Source organism: Bolinopsis microptera, chromosome 11 (genome assembly GCF_026151205.1).
Source record: "Bolinopsis microptera isolate Bmic1 chromosome 11, MBARI_Bmic_1.0, whole genome shotgun sequence".
NCBI classification, from domain to species: domain Eukaryota; kingdom Metazoa; phylum Ctenophora; class Tentaculata; order Lobata; family Bolinopsidae; genus Bolinopsis; species Bolinopsis microptera.
In genome coordinates, this window is record NC_087082.1 from 10,913,719 (window position 1) to 10,933,086 (window position 19,368).

General features: G+C 37.8%; 3 protein-coding genes and 1 long non-coding RNA gene across 4 annotated transcripts in view; 2 read left to right on the plus strand and 2 right to left on the minus strand.

Annotated features, from left to right (window-relative positions):
• LOC134822799 (protein ABHD13-like) overlaps positions 1-19,368 on the minus strand; it is a 948,842-nt gene that overhangs the window by 126,983 nt on the left and 802,491 nt on the right. The gene's annotated exons all lie outside the window — the stretch shown is intronic.
• On the plus strand, positions 64-1,876 carry LOC134823050 (kielin/chordin-like protein). The gene is made up of 4 exons (XM_063834400.1): positions 64-344; positions 892-1,040; positions 1,334-1,490; positions 1,632-1,876. Exons 1-4 carry the CDS (start codon positions 188-190, stop codon positions 1,772-1,774), a joined length of 606 nt encoding a protein of 201 aa, XP_063690470.1. The 5' UTR covers positions 64-187; the 3' UTR covers positions 1,775-1,876.
• LOC134823341 (uncharacterized) lies at positions 5,091-6,606 on the minus strand. Its single transcript, XR_010161278.1, has 2 exons — positions 6,370-6,606; positions 5,091-5,427 (listed from the first exon to the last, which is right to left on the minus strand). It is a non-coding gene; the product is annotated as an uncharacterized LOC134823341 (long non-coding RNA).
• LOC134823388 (kielin/chordin-like protein) lies at positions 9,936-15,213 on the plus strand. Its single transcript, XM_063834845.1, has 4 exons — positions 9,936-10,267; positions 14,017-14,165; positions 14,361-14,517; positions 14,789-15,213. The coding sequence occupies exons 1-4, from the start codon at positions 10,099-10,101 to the stop codon at positions 14,881-14,883; spliced, it is 570 nt and encodes a 189-aa protein (XP_063690915.1). The 5' UTR covers positions 9,936-10,098; the 3' UTR covers positions 14,884-15,213.

A 19,368-nucleotide genomic window follows, 5' to 3' on the forward strand; every position in this document is an offset into this window, starting at 1 on the left:
CAAATCAAACAAAAGAGAAGCAGCATGAAATGATAAAATATCAAACAATACGCACCAAAATTATCGACACCACTAACAAAATCAGAGCACCAGTAAATTAATTTTCGCGACACAACCAACTTGTATTTTTACTGTCATTGAGTTCACGAGACAGACTTTATTAAACTGCTTGTGTTTTGCCGCGATCATGCTGACTGTTCTGCTCTTCCTCCTGGTGATCCTGCCCCTGACAAGACAGTACCCCATGCTGGAGGGGGGTGATGTGGGGTGCGCTCACGATGGCCAGGATGTGGATATTGGGGACTTGTTAATGGTTGGGTGCGACAACTGCACCTGCACTCCCGGTGGGTTTTTCGTATTAAGTTTAATCCTTTTACTTTATTCGTAGGTTTGGTTTTGGTTTATAGAGCTGCACGCCACATATGTCCAGGTTCATTATAATATATAATCCAGGACTTCTAGGCAGGGTAGGTTGACCTGTATGATACATTTTACATGTTGTCTAGGCCCACAACTGGACAGTTAATTATTATTCAACTGTGTTAACAAAAGCCTCTACAATGATATATGATATATGAGATTCGCATTCGTAAAATTAAAGTTTTCAAACATTTTGGCCACTGGTTGAAATATGTGATCAACGTTTTAAAGAAATCATGTTCACAAATAAAATCATCATCCTGTTTTCGTCAAACAGTTTTCTTTAATTGGTGCGACGTAAGAGGAACTTCGAAGTTCCAGTGTATTAATAGCACGCTTGGAAACAATTATTGCAATCTTTAAAGTATAAACTCAGATATACAAGTTTTTCCAAAACACAATAAGCCTATCATTGAAATAAAAACGGCGAATCTCTTAGATCCACTGTAATATATTTCCAAAACACTACAGGCAAGATCGTGTGTCCAACACCTCCAACCTGTCCCCGCGACTGTCTGTACAAGGAAACGATTTATAAAGACGGAGACAAGTTTACTAGCAGTAAAACTTGTGATAAGTGTGTTTGTAGAGATGGGACTGTCACCTGCTCCCCCAAAGACGTAAGTTTTTTCCTGGTCCTGGTCTTGGTCCAGGTCCTGGTCCTGGTCCTGGTCCTGGTCCTGGTCCTGGTCCTGGTCCTGGTCCTGGTCCTGGTCCTGGTCCTGGTCCTGGTCCTATTTTTATTCTTGATTTAAAGATTTAAAATATAATACCGTTTGTTTTTACTTTTTTAAGATCCGATCATGATTGCACTTCCGGGTGCATTTTAAATCAACATTATTATTCTACAATGTAGAATCATATGTAGAATCTACATATGATTATAGATTATTCTTTGTTCCAATTCCAACAGTGTAGGGGTTCCTGTACAGTAAATGGTAAGCACTACGAAAAGGGAGAATCGTTCAAGATCGACTGTGAGACATGTATCTGTTTGGGCCGTGACGTAATTAAGTGCAACAAACACTTTTGCCCCTGTCTTATTGCAAATCAAATTGTTGAGCATGGAGGTGGGTTAATACCAAGTTTATAAAATTGTTGTCAGCTTGAAAAAAATCTTGTTAAAACTTGCTTGTGTTACAAATTGTAGCTGCTAGAATCCGTATCCAAACAAATTTAACTAGCTTAATTTCCTGAATATATCCACTCAGATGAAATAACAGATGCGAATGATCCCCGGGGAACTTTGGTGTACATATGTGACGATGGCAGGCAGACTATAAAGGAGGACAACAGGTTAGGCGGACCAGTTGTTCTGGTCAGGGCTGGAATCGAGGACATTCTGGAGGAATAAATTGAACGAGGAGTGTTTCAAAATATTTTGAGACTCGATATTTTGGTCGAGTTCAGCTGGCTTGAGATAACGTGGATAGTAGTTTTACCTTAAGATAGGAGAGCTTTACTTCATGATTTTATGAGTTGTAGGGAAGTCCAGTTTTTTTTTGGCAGCTTGCTCATGGTTTTCAAATTTCTTGTCAACTCATATTGAATCTTAAATATTCATTTATTTTTAGTTTTAAAAGCATCAATTCAATTTGATTTTGATTGTGCTGACTGTATATCAATATGATAACCAAAAAGTCTTCTGTTTTTATGAATTGACTAAAAATATATATATATATTAATGGTATAACAATAATTAATATAATAATGGTGTAACCGGTGGCGTCAATAGGGTGACAAAATGGTTGGTGTGGCGGAAAATACTCAAGTAAATGCCGTTATTATTTCTGCTTTAACGACATCATGTCCTCGTGTAGTTAGGAATAGGATTATAAACTTTTACCTCATCCGTAAGGTAAGATCACGTGACTGTTCGTAGCCGGAGTCGCAATCTAGAAACAAAGCCATCACTTAAATAGCCGCCTTGTACTGAGTCTACTGATCCAATGCATAGGGAGCCACAAGTTATAAGTAGTCTATTAGTCTATTGTCGCGTTTTCTGACGATCACGATCTGTTTCATCGTTTCACCCTGATTGTAATGGTTGGTACATGCATGTTTCTAGTTGTGAGGTCAAGAAATGCTCTACGGGGACGGAATATGCAGTCACGATGGGTGGGAGTATGACATTGTTACTGGGCGGCGCTCAGCCTGTCATTCCGCCAAATCTCTATGATTATGAACATACATATAATAGCTTGGGGTCCCCAGGTAAGGGTCTGCCCACACAACGCCATGTGGCGACGGGCCACATGGCCCGATTAACCTAAACACACTGTGCCACTTGGCGTGGATTTAGCAAATCCGCGGCTCTATTCAGAGGCACGGATTTCCTGCCCACACTACGCCATGTTGCGACGGGCCACATGGCGTGGGTCAAAAGGCACAGTGTGTTTAGAGCTCCCGCCACTAGTCACCGGATTCACACAACGAGGCGCGTAGTGTGTTTAGAGCTCCCACCAGTTGGCGTGGAAACTCTCGGGGAATAGAGGCACAGATTTTAAAAATCCGTGCCTCTATTCCCCTTGCTAAATCCACGCCAAGTGGCACAGTGTGTTTAGATAGACGGGCCACATGGCGGGAGCTCTAAACACACTGTGCCTTTTGACCCACGCCATGTGGCCCGTCGCCACATGGCGTAGTGTGGGCAGACCCTAAAATTAAATGACATTGGTGCGACAGCTGTGTCTACCATGAAGGAGTCGTTCACATATTACGTAATCAGCCGAGGTGGGGTTACGCTAGTGTAAATTTGACACAATAGTTATGTGTGAAACTGAATTAAAAGTGAATAATGATTACTTAATATGTGAACAGTATTTTATGGTTTATTCATTGCTTCGTTACTAAGAGTAAGTAATCTTTTTACCAGAAAAGATCACGGAATGGGAATCACTTGCCGCAATTATATTTGAGTCAAGTGAGCAAATGATTGCTATTTTGATCCACTTGGAATAAAATCATAATGTGACATCGTTCATAAATTATGGCGTATCACTTTTTGGCTAATTTTTAACCCCTCCCCCTTCGTTTTCAAAGGCAAAATGTAATGTAGATTGTAGGTGTGATAATACATATTTTGGAAATAGTGCGATTCCGCACCTATATCTAAAACCTTTTTATGCGCGGCAAATTTAGAGACAAAAACACCGCAATTTAGCTGAACAATTCGCAAAATTTCCAGCATTTAAGTACTCTCAGCTTGGATTATTCAACAGCATAGCAAATAACTATATAACGTTGCCTAACGGCCAACACGATTTTTGTATCCAACACGACAATTGACAATTTGTCTTACGCTGACGCAATGTCTTACGCTGAGTTTTCTAACAATTCAAAATGCATGAACTCTCATAATTACCCTCATAGAAGGTTTTACAATTAGATAGGCAGGATGACTGGAGCTAGTCGACCTGATCATGAGCATATAACCTGGTCATGAGCATATAACCATTAAATTCTCCAACATTGTGTGTTTATACATTTAAAAGTATATTCCAACCCATCGGGACAATGAGAGTTGGCAAAGAAACGTATGATAGATGTTCTTGCGTAGACGAGACTGTCACGAGTACTCAGAGAAAAGTAAAATTGAGTTAGAGGCCCTTGGAGGCCTTTACTTCAGAGGCCTTTACTTTAGTGATGTTCTTGTTTCGATATATCGGTACATATAGCGGTCGTACTTAATTTTTTTTATGGAAACAAATTTGAAATCTTTGTTATACTTACAATTATCATGGGTCCGATTAAAATTTTGATTAATTATCCATATCGTAAATACAATTACATATAAATTCATATTATTCCAATCCCAATTCTGATTCCAATAGTGCAATTAGGGTTATTGTTCAGGGCAAGGCCATCTGCACTTCGAGAATCGTTTAAAAAAGACTGCGAAATGTGCACGTGTCTGGAAAATGACGATTCATTGTGATAAAAACTTTTGTGCTTGCCTTATTGACAATCAACCAATTCAGCACGAAAGTAAGTTAGGAACAAATACGTTTTTGCGTTAAATTTAATTTTGTGTTAGTGAATCATGCAAATCACAAATGGGTTCTTTTACTTTTTTTTTAATTTTCACGGTACTTGTTACTTGAGCTAAGATTTGTAACAAGACCGATAACAATTGCCTTCTTAGTGGAATTCACGGACAGTAGTAACCCACGTGGAACCCTGGTTAACAAATGTGACGACAGGAGGGTCTCTATCGCGGAGGATAACCGGGTTATTGGTTAGGAAAAGGAGAAAACAAAGAGGAGTGATAAGTTGAAGTGGTGAACATATCATGATCATGTGGATCATTATTCGTTATTCATCTTAAGATACTTTTAAGAATCAGGGTTAGTGTAGTTCAATCATATTATTCTGATTTAAAGTGAAAGGGTTTAGTTTTTTAGTTATATTGGCAATTAATAAATACTGGTTTGTAATTAATAACTTTAAAGAGACACTTTTTGGTTTTAGTGGGATACTTGCTAAAAATTGTTTCATGTCAAATTCAATGCGATTTTTACCGTTAAATGGAAATTAATCTTTAGTATTCATTATTAGAATTATTCAACAATTTTAGATCCCATAAAAAAATAAAGTTACTTTAAAATTGAGTTTACTCATGCAAAAACGTTCCATCACCATTTTACATAATTATAAAAAAATGTATATAATGTTCAGGGATCTAATCATCAGAAAAGGCTCTAATCAGAGTCATTAATGTAAAAATAACAAAATCCTTTTAGAATTTAAATTAAACTCGAGTCTCGACTGTTGATTATATTTATAGCAAAATAAAAAAACATTGCTAAACAAAAATGTAAGGGCCTCTTACCAAAACTTACTGTTCTGTAATACAAAATCTGTATTGAGCACATGTAGTAACCCCATCTGCACAAGTGCACTTATCACATGTTTCTTTAACATACCAAACATCCCCGTCCTTGTGGGTTTCTCCCTTGTGGAAGCAGTCACGGACACAGTTAGCTAGCTCCGGGCACACGATCTTTCCTGTAATTTTGTTGATTTCAACAGTTGTTTTAATGAGCTATATGATCTATTAATATTATAATAGTTGCATATACTTTTAATGGGCTCAAGAATTAGACCTGGATACACCAAATTTTTAGTATGACAGTGTATTATCATGAGTATGGTATTAGTATAAATTTGGAACTGACCGGTACCTGGGGTTTTGGCTGCCAGATATCAATATAAATGTATTTTACGATTTGCCGAATTTTGCCGGACCGGGACCGGGTATGTAGAAGAACAAATTTCAGGCTGCCGGAAAATTTTAACTAACCTTTATCATTTAAAAATGTGGATCTAAGCGTCAATTATTTATTTAATTATTCAATAACATACTCCCGCACCTAGGTTATTAGTATTTTGCCCTAAAATCCGCAGTAAATCAGATCGCGAGACATATTATTCTACCCCGAAATTCAAACCTAAGGACCCAGCATGTTAATACTATAGAACCGAAATAAAATGTTCGATTGTTATAAAATTAATCTGAAAAGTTTTAAAATTTCGACTTTGATTGAATTTCAAAGAATTTAACATTTTCCCTAAAATTTTGAAATCTCCGATCTCAAGCGACGATCCTTTACAAACTTAAAATCTATTCGTTTATTTGTTTTTTCCACTTATCTCATTCTGTTCAATGTTCAACTATGCGTGAATGTAATCTAAATGGAATTGGATACCGATTGCGAAAATTGATCTCTACAAGTTGATGGTTAGACTTAGTTACCCTGTATAGTAAGTGTAACTCCATAGTCCATTGTAAGTTAGCCACAATTGAAGGCTATGTGGAGAATTAACAAGTGTCGCGGCCCGGCACGTGCAGTGGCGCGCTCCGGCAGTGGCGTAACTTTGCGCAGCAGTACATTAGTATGCCGTTGAAAACATCATCTGTGAGGAAGCAAGGGGAAATTCTGAACAAACCTGGTTGGCAGACGCAGTTGTCGCAGTGAATAACAATGGTTTCACCGACTTGGTATGTCAGACCAGCGTGAACGCACGTGCACTTCTGTTGCGGAATAACCATGGATCTGACTACCGGAAGTGAAAACACGCAAGTGCCAACCATAACCATCATGGCGATTCCAATATGCATCGTAATCGTCAAAGTTTAATCCTAACGAAAACTTCACAAAAGACTATACCGCATATATTTTATAATTTTCTACGTAATCCTTATACTTATAGTGGTAAATTAATAATTGCTATTGTATGTAAGCACATGATCCCATGTAGCTCGCAAAGTTTAAGTTAAGCGGAGTTTTATTTTATAAATATAATTATAACACTCTCCTTTTCTCAATATCTGACCCAGTATCCCTCCCAACACCCATGAATGGTCAGCCCAATATTATGTTTTTCTCCTGTCACCAGATCCTTGCCATTCTATTTCTCCGAGTTAATCCATTTGAGTCTTCAGATCAAAGTATTTTCATCTTCAGCTGTCCCGTTCCCCGAACAACCCAATATCTTTATTTTTCAACATCATGTTCGTCCAAATATGCAATCCTCGGTCTGATCACTAAGTTTACCAGTTTCTTCCAAGTTTTAACAGATCTTAAAAAATTTTTAAAAGAAGAAAAGAAAGCTTATTGTTTATGCTATATTCCGCTACTAGTACTACCTTATCGGACATTATTTGAACGGACAATAATTAAACGCTGAAGGCCCTAGCGTTCATTTTTATGTCCGTTCAAATAAAGTCCGTCCAAGTTAAAGTCCGTTTAAATTTTACAACAACTTCTTAACAACTTCTTAACAACTGCCGTCCAGACCAAATGACCTCATAGGCAGTTCAGTGACCTTTTAGCGCACCGTTTCCACACCAAAAAAAAATATTTTGAGAATACCTATTTTTGTAATCGAGCATTTCCTGGTAATTAGAGTGCAATTTTCGGAAAAACACAATTTGTTTCGTGGAGAGGCTATAAGTTCATCGATTTCTTGCGGTATCGGGTTGAAATTTTGCTCGCCGTCTTTTCACACCTATTTCAAGGTGTGTGTAAAATCTTGATATCGTATCTAAAAAGGCTGGTGTGTTATAAATTTGTAAAGTTAAAAAAAGTCAAAAAGCTGAAATTGTCCTTTTCAGGCTTATTTTAACCAAAAAGTCAGTCAGGGAAGATCGGATTGATTTGATGCTTGACATGAAATTGTTCTCTGAATTCTGGCGCAGTTTTTGATGCCCTCAAAAATGTTTTTACTCATTCATCTTCAGATCTATTGGACTTCAAAGCCAAACAACAAATTTAGTCATATTTTTCGTTTTTCATATTTACTGATTTTTCTAAAATTTTGATAGGAATGTGCTAGTGACTTTTTGAAGTGCGCAAAATAATCGCAACTAGCACATTTATATATGAGCGAAGAACAACAAAACACCCTAAAATGCTTCCCTTTGAAGTAATACTAATGGGAGAAAATGTGATTTTTTATCTGCAAAGCCAAAAAATCACATTTTCTCCCATTACTTCAAAGGGAAGCATTTATTTTAGGGTGACTAAATATGAAAAACGAAAAATGTGACTAAATTTGTTGTTTGGCTTTGAAGTCCAATAGATCTGAAGATGAATGAGTAAAAACATTTTTGAGAGCATCAAAAACTGCGCCAGAATTCAGAGAACAATTTCATGTCAAGCATCAAATCAATCCGATCTTCCCTGACTGACTTTTTGGTTAAAATAAGCCTGAAAAGGACAATTTCAGCTTTTTGACTTTTTTTTACTTTAAAAATTTATAACACACCAGCCTTTTTAGATACGATATCAAGATTTTACACACACCTTGAAATAGGTGTGAAAAGACGGCGAGCAAAATTTCAACCCGATACCGCAAGAAATCGATGAACTTATAGCCTCTCCACGAAACAAATTGTGTTTTTCCGAAAATTGCACTCTAACCAGGAAATGCTCGATTACAAAAATAGGTATTCTCAAAATAATTTTTTTTTGGTGTGGAAACGGTGCGCTAGAAGGTCACTGAACTGCCTATGAGGTCATTTGGTCTGGACAGATTTGGTGTATGCCCCCTTAACAACTGCTTAACAACTGCTTAACAACTGCTTAACAACTGCTTGCCTCGTTTACTGTATTATACTGTATTATTTTTCGATTGAAAAATTATCTGCTAAAAGTAAAATGGGGGGACTTGAAAAGACCGAAAAAATATTTTCGGCTCATAATGATCAGGGTAGCATGGCCATGAAACATGAACAAAAGTAGTTTCCACAAAAACTTTGAACAAAATTTCGACTTCTTAAATTTTCGGTATGAGTCATTCTCGATAGGTGCTTCGAATTTCGATGGCAGAGCTCCCGCTTCCGAGCTCGTATTCCAAAGGGGAGGTCTGCCTTCGGAGGTCGCATCATTAGAAGCAGCACAGACCTACTATATACACACAAACTAACTAGGAAGTCATCTCTACGAACCAGTCTACCCCTAATATAATTCATAATTCGTGTAACGACTAGTAAGTTGCAGCTTGAATCGCTGGTGTATATTTGTCTAAGTTTCTATACAAACTGTACATACTCAACACATAATTGACCAATATAACTTTCAGTATGCCGTTTTATAGCAATAATATATTCGAGATAATGCTAATGCTATACTAGAAAAGCCGCGGTCACTAGGAGGAAGGTAATAGTATTCTTTGATAATGATAGTCATGTTTTTTTTTTCTATCGCATCAAAAAATATCCATCCCAACCGAAGATACAGCCGGAGCCAAAAAACACTTTAAACACAACGTAATTACCACAAAATCGATCAAAATGCCGTTCCAACAAGCATTGCACGTGCACGTGCGCATTCCAACACCGTTGCTATGCAACCTTTTTATTTTTACCTAACTTCCTATTTCTCGTCCAATTTGCACATGGGCGGTCGTACATACAGACACAGACAAAAATAATCTTTCGAATTATGTTATACTAGAAAGCCCGTGGTAACAGGGACGAAGCTAGTAGTATTCTTTGAAATAAATTTTTAATCGCATCAAAAAATATCCATCTCAACCGAAGATACAGCCGATTTAAATATAAAACACTTTAAACACAACGTAATTACCACAAAACCGATCAAAATGACGTTAAAACAATCTTTGCACGTGCATGTGTGCATTAAAACACCGTTGCTATGGAACCTTTTGGTTGTTACCTAAATTCATATTTTTCGTTTGATTTGCTGTTATATTATTATGCTATTGTTTTCCCTGGCGCGCCTATCACTCCCTAATCTAACTAGACTAACGAGCTAGTTAACGAATTTATGACATAAACTATCTTTCATATGTAACAATACAGTTAACACCAAAAAAAATGCATTGTCAACATGAAAAGCTGTGCTTGTATGTATCACTGCTGTTAACTCCTGCTAAGTTGAGATGTATAGAATTGATTTTTTCTTCAGTTCTTGTTGTTTTATGTAATTGAAAACAATTCGACAACGATAAAAACTCTGTGTCAAGGTCACGTGACAAAACCGAAACGTAACAATAGCTTTGAGTTTGTCTGTTGGCCTACCAACGAGATATACGTACCTCGTACTGATACAAGAAGACGAACGAATAGGAATTTAGTCTAGAATTTATTACATTCCATCTTGAAATTCCTTTGTTGAGCAGAACGAGCTTAGATCGTATTATTCTGACACTATGTTGGTTCAGTTTGCTATTTCTTTGATTGGTATTTGCCTGTTCACGAATCCCGTGATAAGGGCTAACCCAGTGGGGGCTAGCCAAGTGGGCTGCAGCCATGATGGACGTGCTTACAATGTTGGCGAAACCATTGTTATTGATTGCGACAACTGTGTTTGTGAACCAGGTTAATTGAGAATTGTAAAAATAAAATAATTATTTTTGGGTTGTATTTGAAAAAGGTTAACGGGTGATACTCGTAAAATATTTGTTCCATATATTACCGTCGACGAGTCCAACTTGGCGCGCGTCCTGGTAGGTTATAAATCTACAAGAAAAAGGCTATTATATATGAAAAATTACTAAATTAACAAGCCCGATATATAAAGCTAGCACTAGACGGCTATATGCAGTTTAATTCCACTTATTGATTTGGCTCCGTTGTTTGGTCCCCTGTTCCACAGCTGAGTAAACTGTAAGCTAGGAACCGACCGGTCTAGGGTTTTGGCTACCGGGCTGGAAATGGCCGGATATCAATCTATTTTTCAGTTTGCCGGATTTTTCCGGACCGGAACCGGGTGTGTAGAAGAAGAAATTAATTAACCGCTTTTTAACCTCTATCATTTAACCAATTATTTATTTAATTTGGGTATATTTATAACATGACATGGTCCCGCAGCTGCTATTAGTATTTTACCCCGAAATCCAAACCTAAGGACCCAGCATGTTAATCGAACCGAAATAAAATGTCCAATTGTTATAAAAGCTATCCAAAATGTTTTAAGATTTCGACCTTGATTAAATGTCAAAGAATTTAACATATTCCATAAAAGTTTTGAAACCTTCGATCTCAACTTTAAGCGACGATCCTTGTGTCGTCACTTCTAGTATAATTGCGTGTCGTATCGTACTCGATGCAAGCCAAAGAGCTTTAATACTTTGGTTTTGGCATCTAAAGTTAAGCTTACTGGCCTTTTTGCCTGACAGAAATTTACAAACTTTCCAAAATTACTCCATGGATAAAGTGTACATTTGATTGGAAGTCTAAAAACACTCAAACCATACAAATTTTGGGCTTCTCACGAGTAAAGTTTCCAAGGTATAATACCAAACACATGGACATGTCTTCAAAGGATTTTCAGAACTGAGCAATCAGGAAGAATCAGAAATCAGTAGGAGAAAGAAGTTATCGAGAGAGAAGCAGGAGAGTTGAAGAGAGTTTAAGAACTGAGAAACCAGACAGAATTGAAAGTCGGCAGGGGAGAGAAGTTATCGAGAGAGGAGCAGAACAGAGTTAGAACAGAAAGAAAGGTGAGATTCAGTCTAGCATAAATAAGGCTGTGGACTGTGGAGGATATAGATGGTTTAGAGGCAGGTGACCCTAAGATTTCCGAGCTGGAGGATGAATTAAGGAATTTCCGTTCAGCTGGTCCACATCTGCCAGGTGCCAGGCCTCCAAAACCGTCTTACTTTGAAACTGGGTAGAGTTTCATCAGATTTGTCAGGCGATTTAAGCATTTTATTCTGTGCGGGCATAGAGAAGGATCTGATGTTAGCAGTTACTGTTAGCACATATAATATGTTAGTATGTTGTCTTACATTCGTTGCGAATCTACCTGGGATAGGCTGCAGAAAATCTCTCTCAGGCCGGACGAGAGATGTAATTTTGATTTTCTATCACAGAGGAGATATTTCCTGCTACTCAATGATGGGCCTTTTGAACTGAGCTCATGTCATTGTGTCAGTTAGCTGGTGAGCAACAGTTCACTGCACGTAATACGTATAGAGGAGCTTGATTCAAAGGCTGTATACGACTCCGAGTGTGAGAGAGACAGTAGTTGTTTGCAGGTTCTTATTGTAGGAGCATGTGACGTGGCTGTAAGGAGCAAATTATATGAAACGGGTGACCGACAACTGAACCCAATTGAACCTAGTTCCCACGCAGTTAACAGGCACCCAATCAGCTTAATTGGGTGACCAGTCAGCTTAAATCCCAAAACGACAACTGAACCCAGGTCAGTGGATCGTATCCTTTTTGGCACGCTTCGTGAACAGGTTAGCTTGTTAGATCAGATCTCGCGATCGAAAGGCACCTGAGACTTTGTCATCTATTAGTACGCTTGTTATACAGATCGGATCAAAACATAAGGAATAGAGATGGTGGTCACAGTATCAAATCATGATAAAGGTGAATACTGATTGTATCACGTTAGCTGACAGTGGTGAATCAGGTAGTTTCACTCACGCCCAGGATACGATTTTTGCTGTAAATAACTCTGAACTTGTTGACCAGCGAGTTAGAATTATACAGCAGCATAGCAAACACGTGACCATGCGATGACGAGCACAAGGCAGGCAAATTACCGTCCTGACTATCCTCCTTCCAACGCACAGGCCGTCCATGGACCCCAAATCTGGTTATCAATCGTTTTAGGAGTGGTATGAGAAATATTAGGGGTCGTTCACATATTATAACGTACCTTAAGAACGACAAATTTAGTCACAATTTTAACTAAGATTTTTGTAAACCAAATTTATTGTGACTAAATTTTTCGGCATAAATAGAGCATATATTGATTTACGTACTTTAGTTCGACACGCACTATAGTTCGACAATTTAAGTTCGCCAGATATCACCCCTGTCGAACTTCGGTACGTGTCGAACTAGAGTCCAGGTAGCGTACTCTAGTTCGACAAATAATTTCTGCTTGTTATCCAACGGTTATCGCCGGGTCCTCATCATAGGATCACAGGGTTCAATGGCAGATTAAAAATTTGCTGACATCTTGCAACCAGCCGTTAGAAATTCCGGAACCTTTCAGTATCTTACAGGAAAATAGATTGATATCCGACTGTTTCCGGTTCAGCAGCCAAATCTCTAGACCGGTACTCGGTTACTAGTCGTTTGTGATAATGTAAAGTGTGGTATGTGGTAGATATTTATATAGCGTACTCTTAGAGTACGCTTTATAAATATCTCGTACTCTGTTTTATAGATCTAGATTGTAGAGTACGGTACTCTACAATCTAGATCTCGTTGCTTGAGATCGGAGATTTCAACGTACGTGTCGAACTTGAGTCCAGGTAGCGCACTTTAGTTCGACAGAGTCGAACCTTATATTAGGGTTTGCCGAACTATAGTAAGTGTCGAACTTGAGTATGTGTACCCATATATGACATATTGAGCTTACATTGTTTATAATTAATATAATGACATCACCGTTCCTACTGCTGAACTACTTTGAAGTTTGACTATTACACGTGTAATCCACTGCTTTTATGCTTTCACATTCTTTTACGTTTTTGTACTGCAAAAATCAAATGAATGGAATGTAAAATGGTCTCAAAAACTAAAAGTCAAAAAATTTGACTTCAATTGTTGCAGACTAAAAATGTGCGAAATTTGTGACTAAAATTATGGTAACCAATATTTTTGTAACCAAATTTATTGTGAACCAAATTTATGGGCCTTACCACCTCCGTTATCAACCGTAATCAAGACCCACCACCCCCCCCCCCCCCCCCCCCCTCCTGTCAGCAAAATTACGTAATCATAGCCTGACTTATCGCTCGTGGGAGGCACCCGACAACCAGTACCATGAGCCCAACTCCATTTTAAATTAGCAAAATTGGAAAAAAAATTACTATGCGAAAACAAACGGCTATCATGGCGCCCTGCTAACTCGTACTCCGTTTTATAGATCTAGGTTATAGAGTATGCTATATTGACTACATAAAACATATGATATAATTACATACGACTAGAAACCGAGTTCCGGAACCGGATTAACAATTAAGCCGAATATCCTGTCACTTCTTACTGTAAACAGGGATTGGTCAACTGGAGGCGTCCTGTGGCGAACTGCTCTCTATAAATATAATACTACAGCAATACTATCTTCACAAAGAAAACTTTGAACTTATTGGTAATTTCAGGGTTGATCGTGTGCCCGAAGGAACCATCCTGTCCCCGAAAGTGTTTCTTCAAAGGAAACCACCACCAGGATGGAGATAGTTGGAGAGACAATGGCACGTGCGATACGTGTTCTTGTAACGACGGGACTGTTGTTTGTATCAACAAAGATGTAAGTATGTGAATAAATAATCCTTATCTTGCTAGCACTTGATATCCGAGATAAGCAGATCACATTTGATGTCGTTGGTGCGTTCTATGAGGTATCAACATCGGGCCCTGAGAAAGATCAATAACTGACATTATTAATAACACAACTCCAACACAACAACTAACACAACTAACACAACTAACACAACTCCAACAGTGCAGCAGCTCTTGTACCGTAAACGGAAGGCACTACGATGTGGGAGAGATCTATGTTAAGAACTGTGAGAAATGTGAGTGTTTGGGTTACAACAAGGTCAAGTGTGACCATAATTTCTGTCCTTGTATCATTGGAAATGAAATCGTCCAGCATGGAGGTAAGTTCTATATTTATTTCCAGACAATGTTACATCGGCATAATTAAATAGGCGTAAATAATTAAAAGTGGGTGCTTTAGATTTGATCAGATTCGACCGAATCCACTACAGATTTGACAATTTACTATCGGTCGACGGACCAGCAAAGAGTGGCCTTTTCAAAATTAATTTTACGCTACTGAACTCTGTACTCTGTATCAGGATTAGTCTTTAACTAATTTTTAACTTTAAAGATTGACATTTTCTGTTAACACTCGACTCATCCACGCAGAGGATTATACAGATGTGACTGATGTTCGAGGAACACTGGTGTATATATGTACTGATGGGAGAATAAGCGAAATGAGTGATAATAGACATGGTTGAAGAGTGCTAGGGATTTGACTGATGGACAGATTTAATCTACATTATTAACTGCATGTGTAGTGAGATGTAGGGAATAGATACATAATTAACAATAATTATTACAAATATTTTTCGAATTAATTCAAAGTTTGTACCTTTCTTTTTGGTTCTACTGTTATTTTAAAAGCTTCCAGGCACGCGCATTCCTTGCCCCGTTAGTTACCTGTCCTTCCAAAATTAAACTAGCAGTCAAGGACAAAAAGTCATACACCAAATGGGCATTATATTTTATGAATTGTTTTACATCTTTTTATTCTGTAAAAATGTGCTAAAATTAAATGTCTTCTTTCATTGAAATTTCTTGTTTCATTGAAAAACATTTACCTCGACTATGACAGTCTATAAGATACCAAATATCGGACCGGAGAATGGGAAGAGAGTGGCAAATTAAAAATGAATTGAGTCACGGAATGGGGGAGATCAAAGGCAACATGTAAGTGCGATGGGTGTGGAATGAGGAATCGCACTATTGACCTAATACCGCACTTTTCTGCACCATTGATAGATATTCGTTCTATCAGATTTGTGCACTTTGTACTGCTGTCTACGATTACAAAAGATCCCTTAACATATCGAATTTGAGTCAATAAAGTTACGTGCAGATAATATAATTTGCAGGCATTTTAGCTTGTAGTCAATGTATAAACATATTTTTTGAATTTGATGTTGTAAAACTACCCCCAGTTATCCTACACATATAATTGTAAAAGCTTCTATGAGGGTGATAAGGTCATACTAGAATTTTACATCTGGAATTGTCAGGAAACTTGGTGTCATACATTAACTTTGTAACACATCATTTGATGTGCTAAACTAAACAATCGTGTAATGCAACACAACGTTATAATATTTTCCGGGAATTATATGCACTAAAACTCGTGGACACTGAGAGCTGATAATTTGCATATATTTCCTGCAAGAGAAGCGAAGGTATTATCAGCACAAACTGCGAGTCACCTCAGACTGACTGGCGGGAAGTTTTATAAAAATAATAATAATCATCGCCCGTAGCCCTCAAAAGCCAAGGTATTATTGTATTATAATACTACACTGTTGAAAAATCCAACCTGAGAGTACCTAAAAGCTGCAAATTTAGCGCATTGTTCAGTTTAATCGCGTTTTTTCCTCCAAATTTGCCAAACATAAAACACTAAAACAGATGCGGGATCGCACTATTTGAAAACTTTTACAGCACCTATATATATAATATATACAGCTGTGGTTTTCTCTTCTAGCAAAAGGGTTCTACTAGCTGTTGCTATATATATATATATAAGTCTAACCTGTCCAAGCTAGAGAGCCATGGCAGGGGCAGCAGGCAAGGCCCGGACCAAAACACACTGAACCGACTGGGTAAATAAAATAACGATAGAGACACAATAGAAACCATAATAAGGGTATAAAGATAATAGAAAGGAGGGACAAACCGGGGCCCCTCCACGGGCCGAAGAGTATGGAGTTATCGCACCTATTAGATGTTCTCTGCAACTTTAACTTCTAGCAACAACATTTTTTAGTATCTTAGAATTATATATAAAGGAAACTGATTAAGAATGGGTTTCTTGAGTAGTAACCCGTGCCTACAGCCGGGACTTCACTATCGCAGTTGAAATTGAAAAGAATAAACCCGCTTGGCGCTTATTACCGTATATTCGAAAACACACATTAAATTTTCCTAGTTAAAACGGTGCGAAAGTATGAAATCGCTCTGTCCAAACACACCGCAATTTAATTCTGAGTGCCCCTCGTATATCTTATACTAATACTTGATAGCCAATCTTGAGGTACACTCCCAAATTACATAATTATATCGCAAATCTGTTATGGGGGAGAGAGCGAGAGTGGTAGAGAGGGAGAGTACGTGAGACACTTTAGTATCACAATATGGGTCACAAAATGATCAATTAAACCACTTACCACCGGCCGATCTAAAAAAACCTTAATCATTTGGCTTGGTCAGAGTTTTGTCGGCACTATACCGAAAAAAACCAGAACCGTAACTTTCGGAAATTACAGACGAACGAACACACATCTTGAGATTATTAGTATAGATACCCAAATCAATAGAGCTGCAAATATTAACCTGTTGAGCATTGCCAAGAAACACTTTAACTTGTTTTTGATTCGAGGGGGTCTAATTTTCCTTTTCGGGGCTAATGTTAAAGGACCAGTTAACTAAAAAAAAAGTTATCCTCATATTTTGACAGATTGTGACAAATAGCAAACTAAGCAACGAGTCGAAATTCCTAAATCTCTAACTGCTCTCTAACGCGTGTAAATAGCGTTTGTATTATTTTGGCGATGACGTCATAAAGTCCCTCTTGCGCGCAGAGTAGCTCGTGAGACTGTATTTTACAGGTAAAAAATGGACATAATACAATCTTTTCCCCCGAATAACTCGAAAAGTAAGTAATTTAGGGTACATGTTGCTTCATAAGTTGTATATAAACATGGCCATTCTGCACAATTTGCACACATTCAAAAACCTTTAGGGCCTTCATAGCCCAATTAACCAGATACCCATAGTTTTGCATGATTTCTGGAACCGAAAATCAGTTTTTCGCCAATAACTGAAAAAGTAAGCACTTTAAGGCATATGTTTGTTCGCAAGTCATATATTAATATGCTAATTGCGGTTCTTTTGCATCCTGTCTGAAGACTCCATCACGATCATATCGAAAATGGGCTTAGCACCACGCCCAAAATGGTTTTTGGCGAATTTATCGAAAAGTAAGGATTTTAGGCCATGTGTTGCTCAATAACTCCTATATAAACATGCATATGCGGCTTCGTTCAAGCCTATTTTGAAGTCTCTACGACCTTCAGAAGCAAGGGGTCGGTTACGTTATTGGGTCAATAATGGCGTGGCCCTCCTGGGTTTTCTCCACGGTCAAAAAAATGTCTCCAAACGAAAATCGTTTAATCATAACTTCGGGAAGGTCTGTGCAAAGTTTCGTGAGTATTAGAACATTTGCAGGTTCATTTCCATAAATGTCCATAAATGACTGGACTACACATTACACAACTTTAGAGTTAACTTTAGAGAAACTCATAAGTCATTTATCTCAAATTAAGCTGTTAGTGTCCATGATCAACCTCTGGCGACAATGTTTTACGTGAAATGTAAAAATCAGGAGTAATATAAAAAAGGTATTTTTAGATTAAAGTGCTAGCTCATAGTTTTAGAATTGTATAGATTAACGTTGGTCATTTAGCCATCTAACAATCGATATGGCCAGAGAATAATAGGGTCTTGGAAATTCTATAGTTGTTCAGTGGGTCGATCGACTGAACACGTTTGCACTTGGTATTTAAACTTACCAGTAGTTTATTTATGTTATGCACCGATGATAATGCAATTAGGATAACAACTAGGTAAGCCGGAAGTCTAATTCAAAACACACCTCACACCGTACACACCTCCAATCAGTAATTTTACTATTTGGTAGACCGGGTATTTTGGCGGGAATTCTGTTCCCACGGCACTGTTCTGATAGAAGCTACTTCTACTAATGGTCCCAGAGGAACGGCCGTAAAGTAGCCAGACTTCTTGTCTCCTGTACTGGCAGACACTTGCAGATTAAAGTTAGAAATTTCGCTATGCTATAAATATAATTGCTCTCGGAATTGAACAAACTCCTACTTATAATTTATAACTTATCTGTATCCTTTCTAAATTCGTTAGAGTTTCATGGACTGGGGAAAAATAATCGGTACAGTCTCCCTGCTTGTGTAATTAAGCAATGAAAACAATCCAAAATTATCACATATGCTAGTCCCCTGCTACACGGCATGTAAACAGGGCTTGGCTAGTTAGAGGCGGTCCGTGTAGGCCTTACATTGTGCTTTCAGCAATACTCATAAGTTGTAATAGCAGAAACTTTCTAACCGTACATTCACCCGCCACTGTTCAAGAACCTATATCACTGTTTAAAATCATGACGTGAGCACTGTTCATCCAATCAGCTATTCCTTTAGTTAGGATGATAGCCAAAACTATAAGGATTTTGGAGAACTAGGGTAATAGTCATAATTCTAAAATTTGAGTGAGTTACACGTGTTTTATTGACGATGATAAACATTTGTAATGTAAATTACGCTATGCAAGCGCGCACTGAGGGACTTTATGACGTCACGAGGCCACAGCTTATTATTGCAATAACACGCGTTACACGTACGCTAGAGAGTTGGTTCTTTCGGCGATACGATTCTTTACCAGTTTGTCACAGCTGATTTAAATCTTAGCCAAATTAGAGACTACAAATTTTTCAGTTAACTGGTCCTTTAATCTCAAACAATATGCACAGACATATGTCAGTGTTTCAAATACAGATATGATATTATCTCTATAATTTGATTACTTCGCATTTTGTGAATGTTTTGTCGGGAGAAATTCTTTGTCCCATCCAAACGAATTACCCTAAAAGTTTAACAACTAAAAGATAC

Coding starts and splice junctions, on each gene's coding strand:
- LOC134823050 (XM_063834400.1), top strand. CDS start 188: ATGCTGACTGTTCTGCTCTTCCTCCTGGTGATCCTGCCCCTGACAAGA. Junction 345..891: donor CAACTGCACCTGCACTCCCG/GTGGGTTTTTCG, acceptor AAAACACTACAG/GCAAGATCGTGTGTCCAACA. Junction 1,491..1,631: donor TCAAATTGTTGAGCATGGAG/GTGGGTTAATAC, acceptor ATATCCACTCAG/ATGAAATAACAGATGCGAAT.
- LOC134823388 (XM_063834845.1), top strand. CDS start 10,099: ATGTTGGTTCAGTTTGCTATTTCTTTGATTGGTATTTGCCTGTTCACG. Junction 14,166..14,360: donor TTGTTTGTATCAACAAAGAT/GTAAGTATGTGA, acceptor CAACTCCAACAG/TGCAGCAGCTCTTGTACCGT. Junction 14,518..14,788: donor TGAAATCGTCCAGCATGGAG/GTAAGTTCTATA, acceptor TCATCCACGCAG/AGGATTATACAGATGTGACT.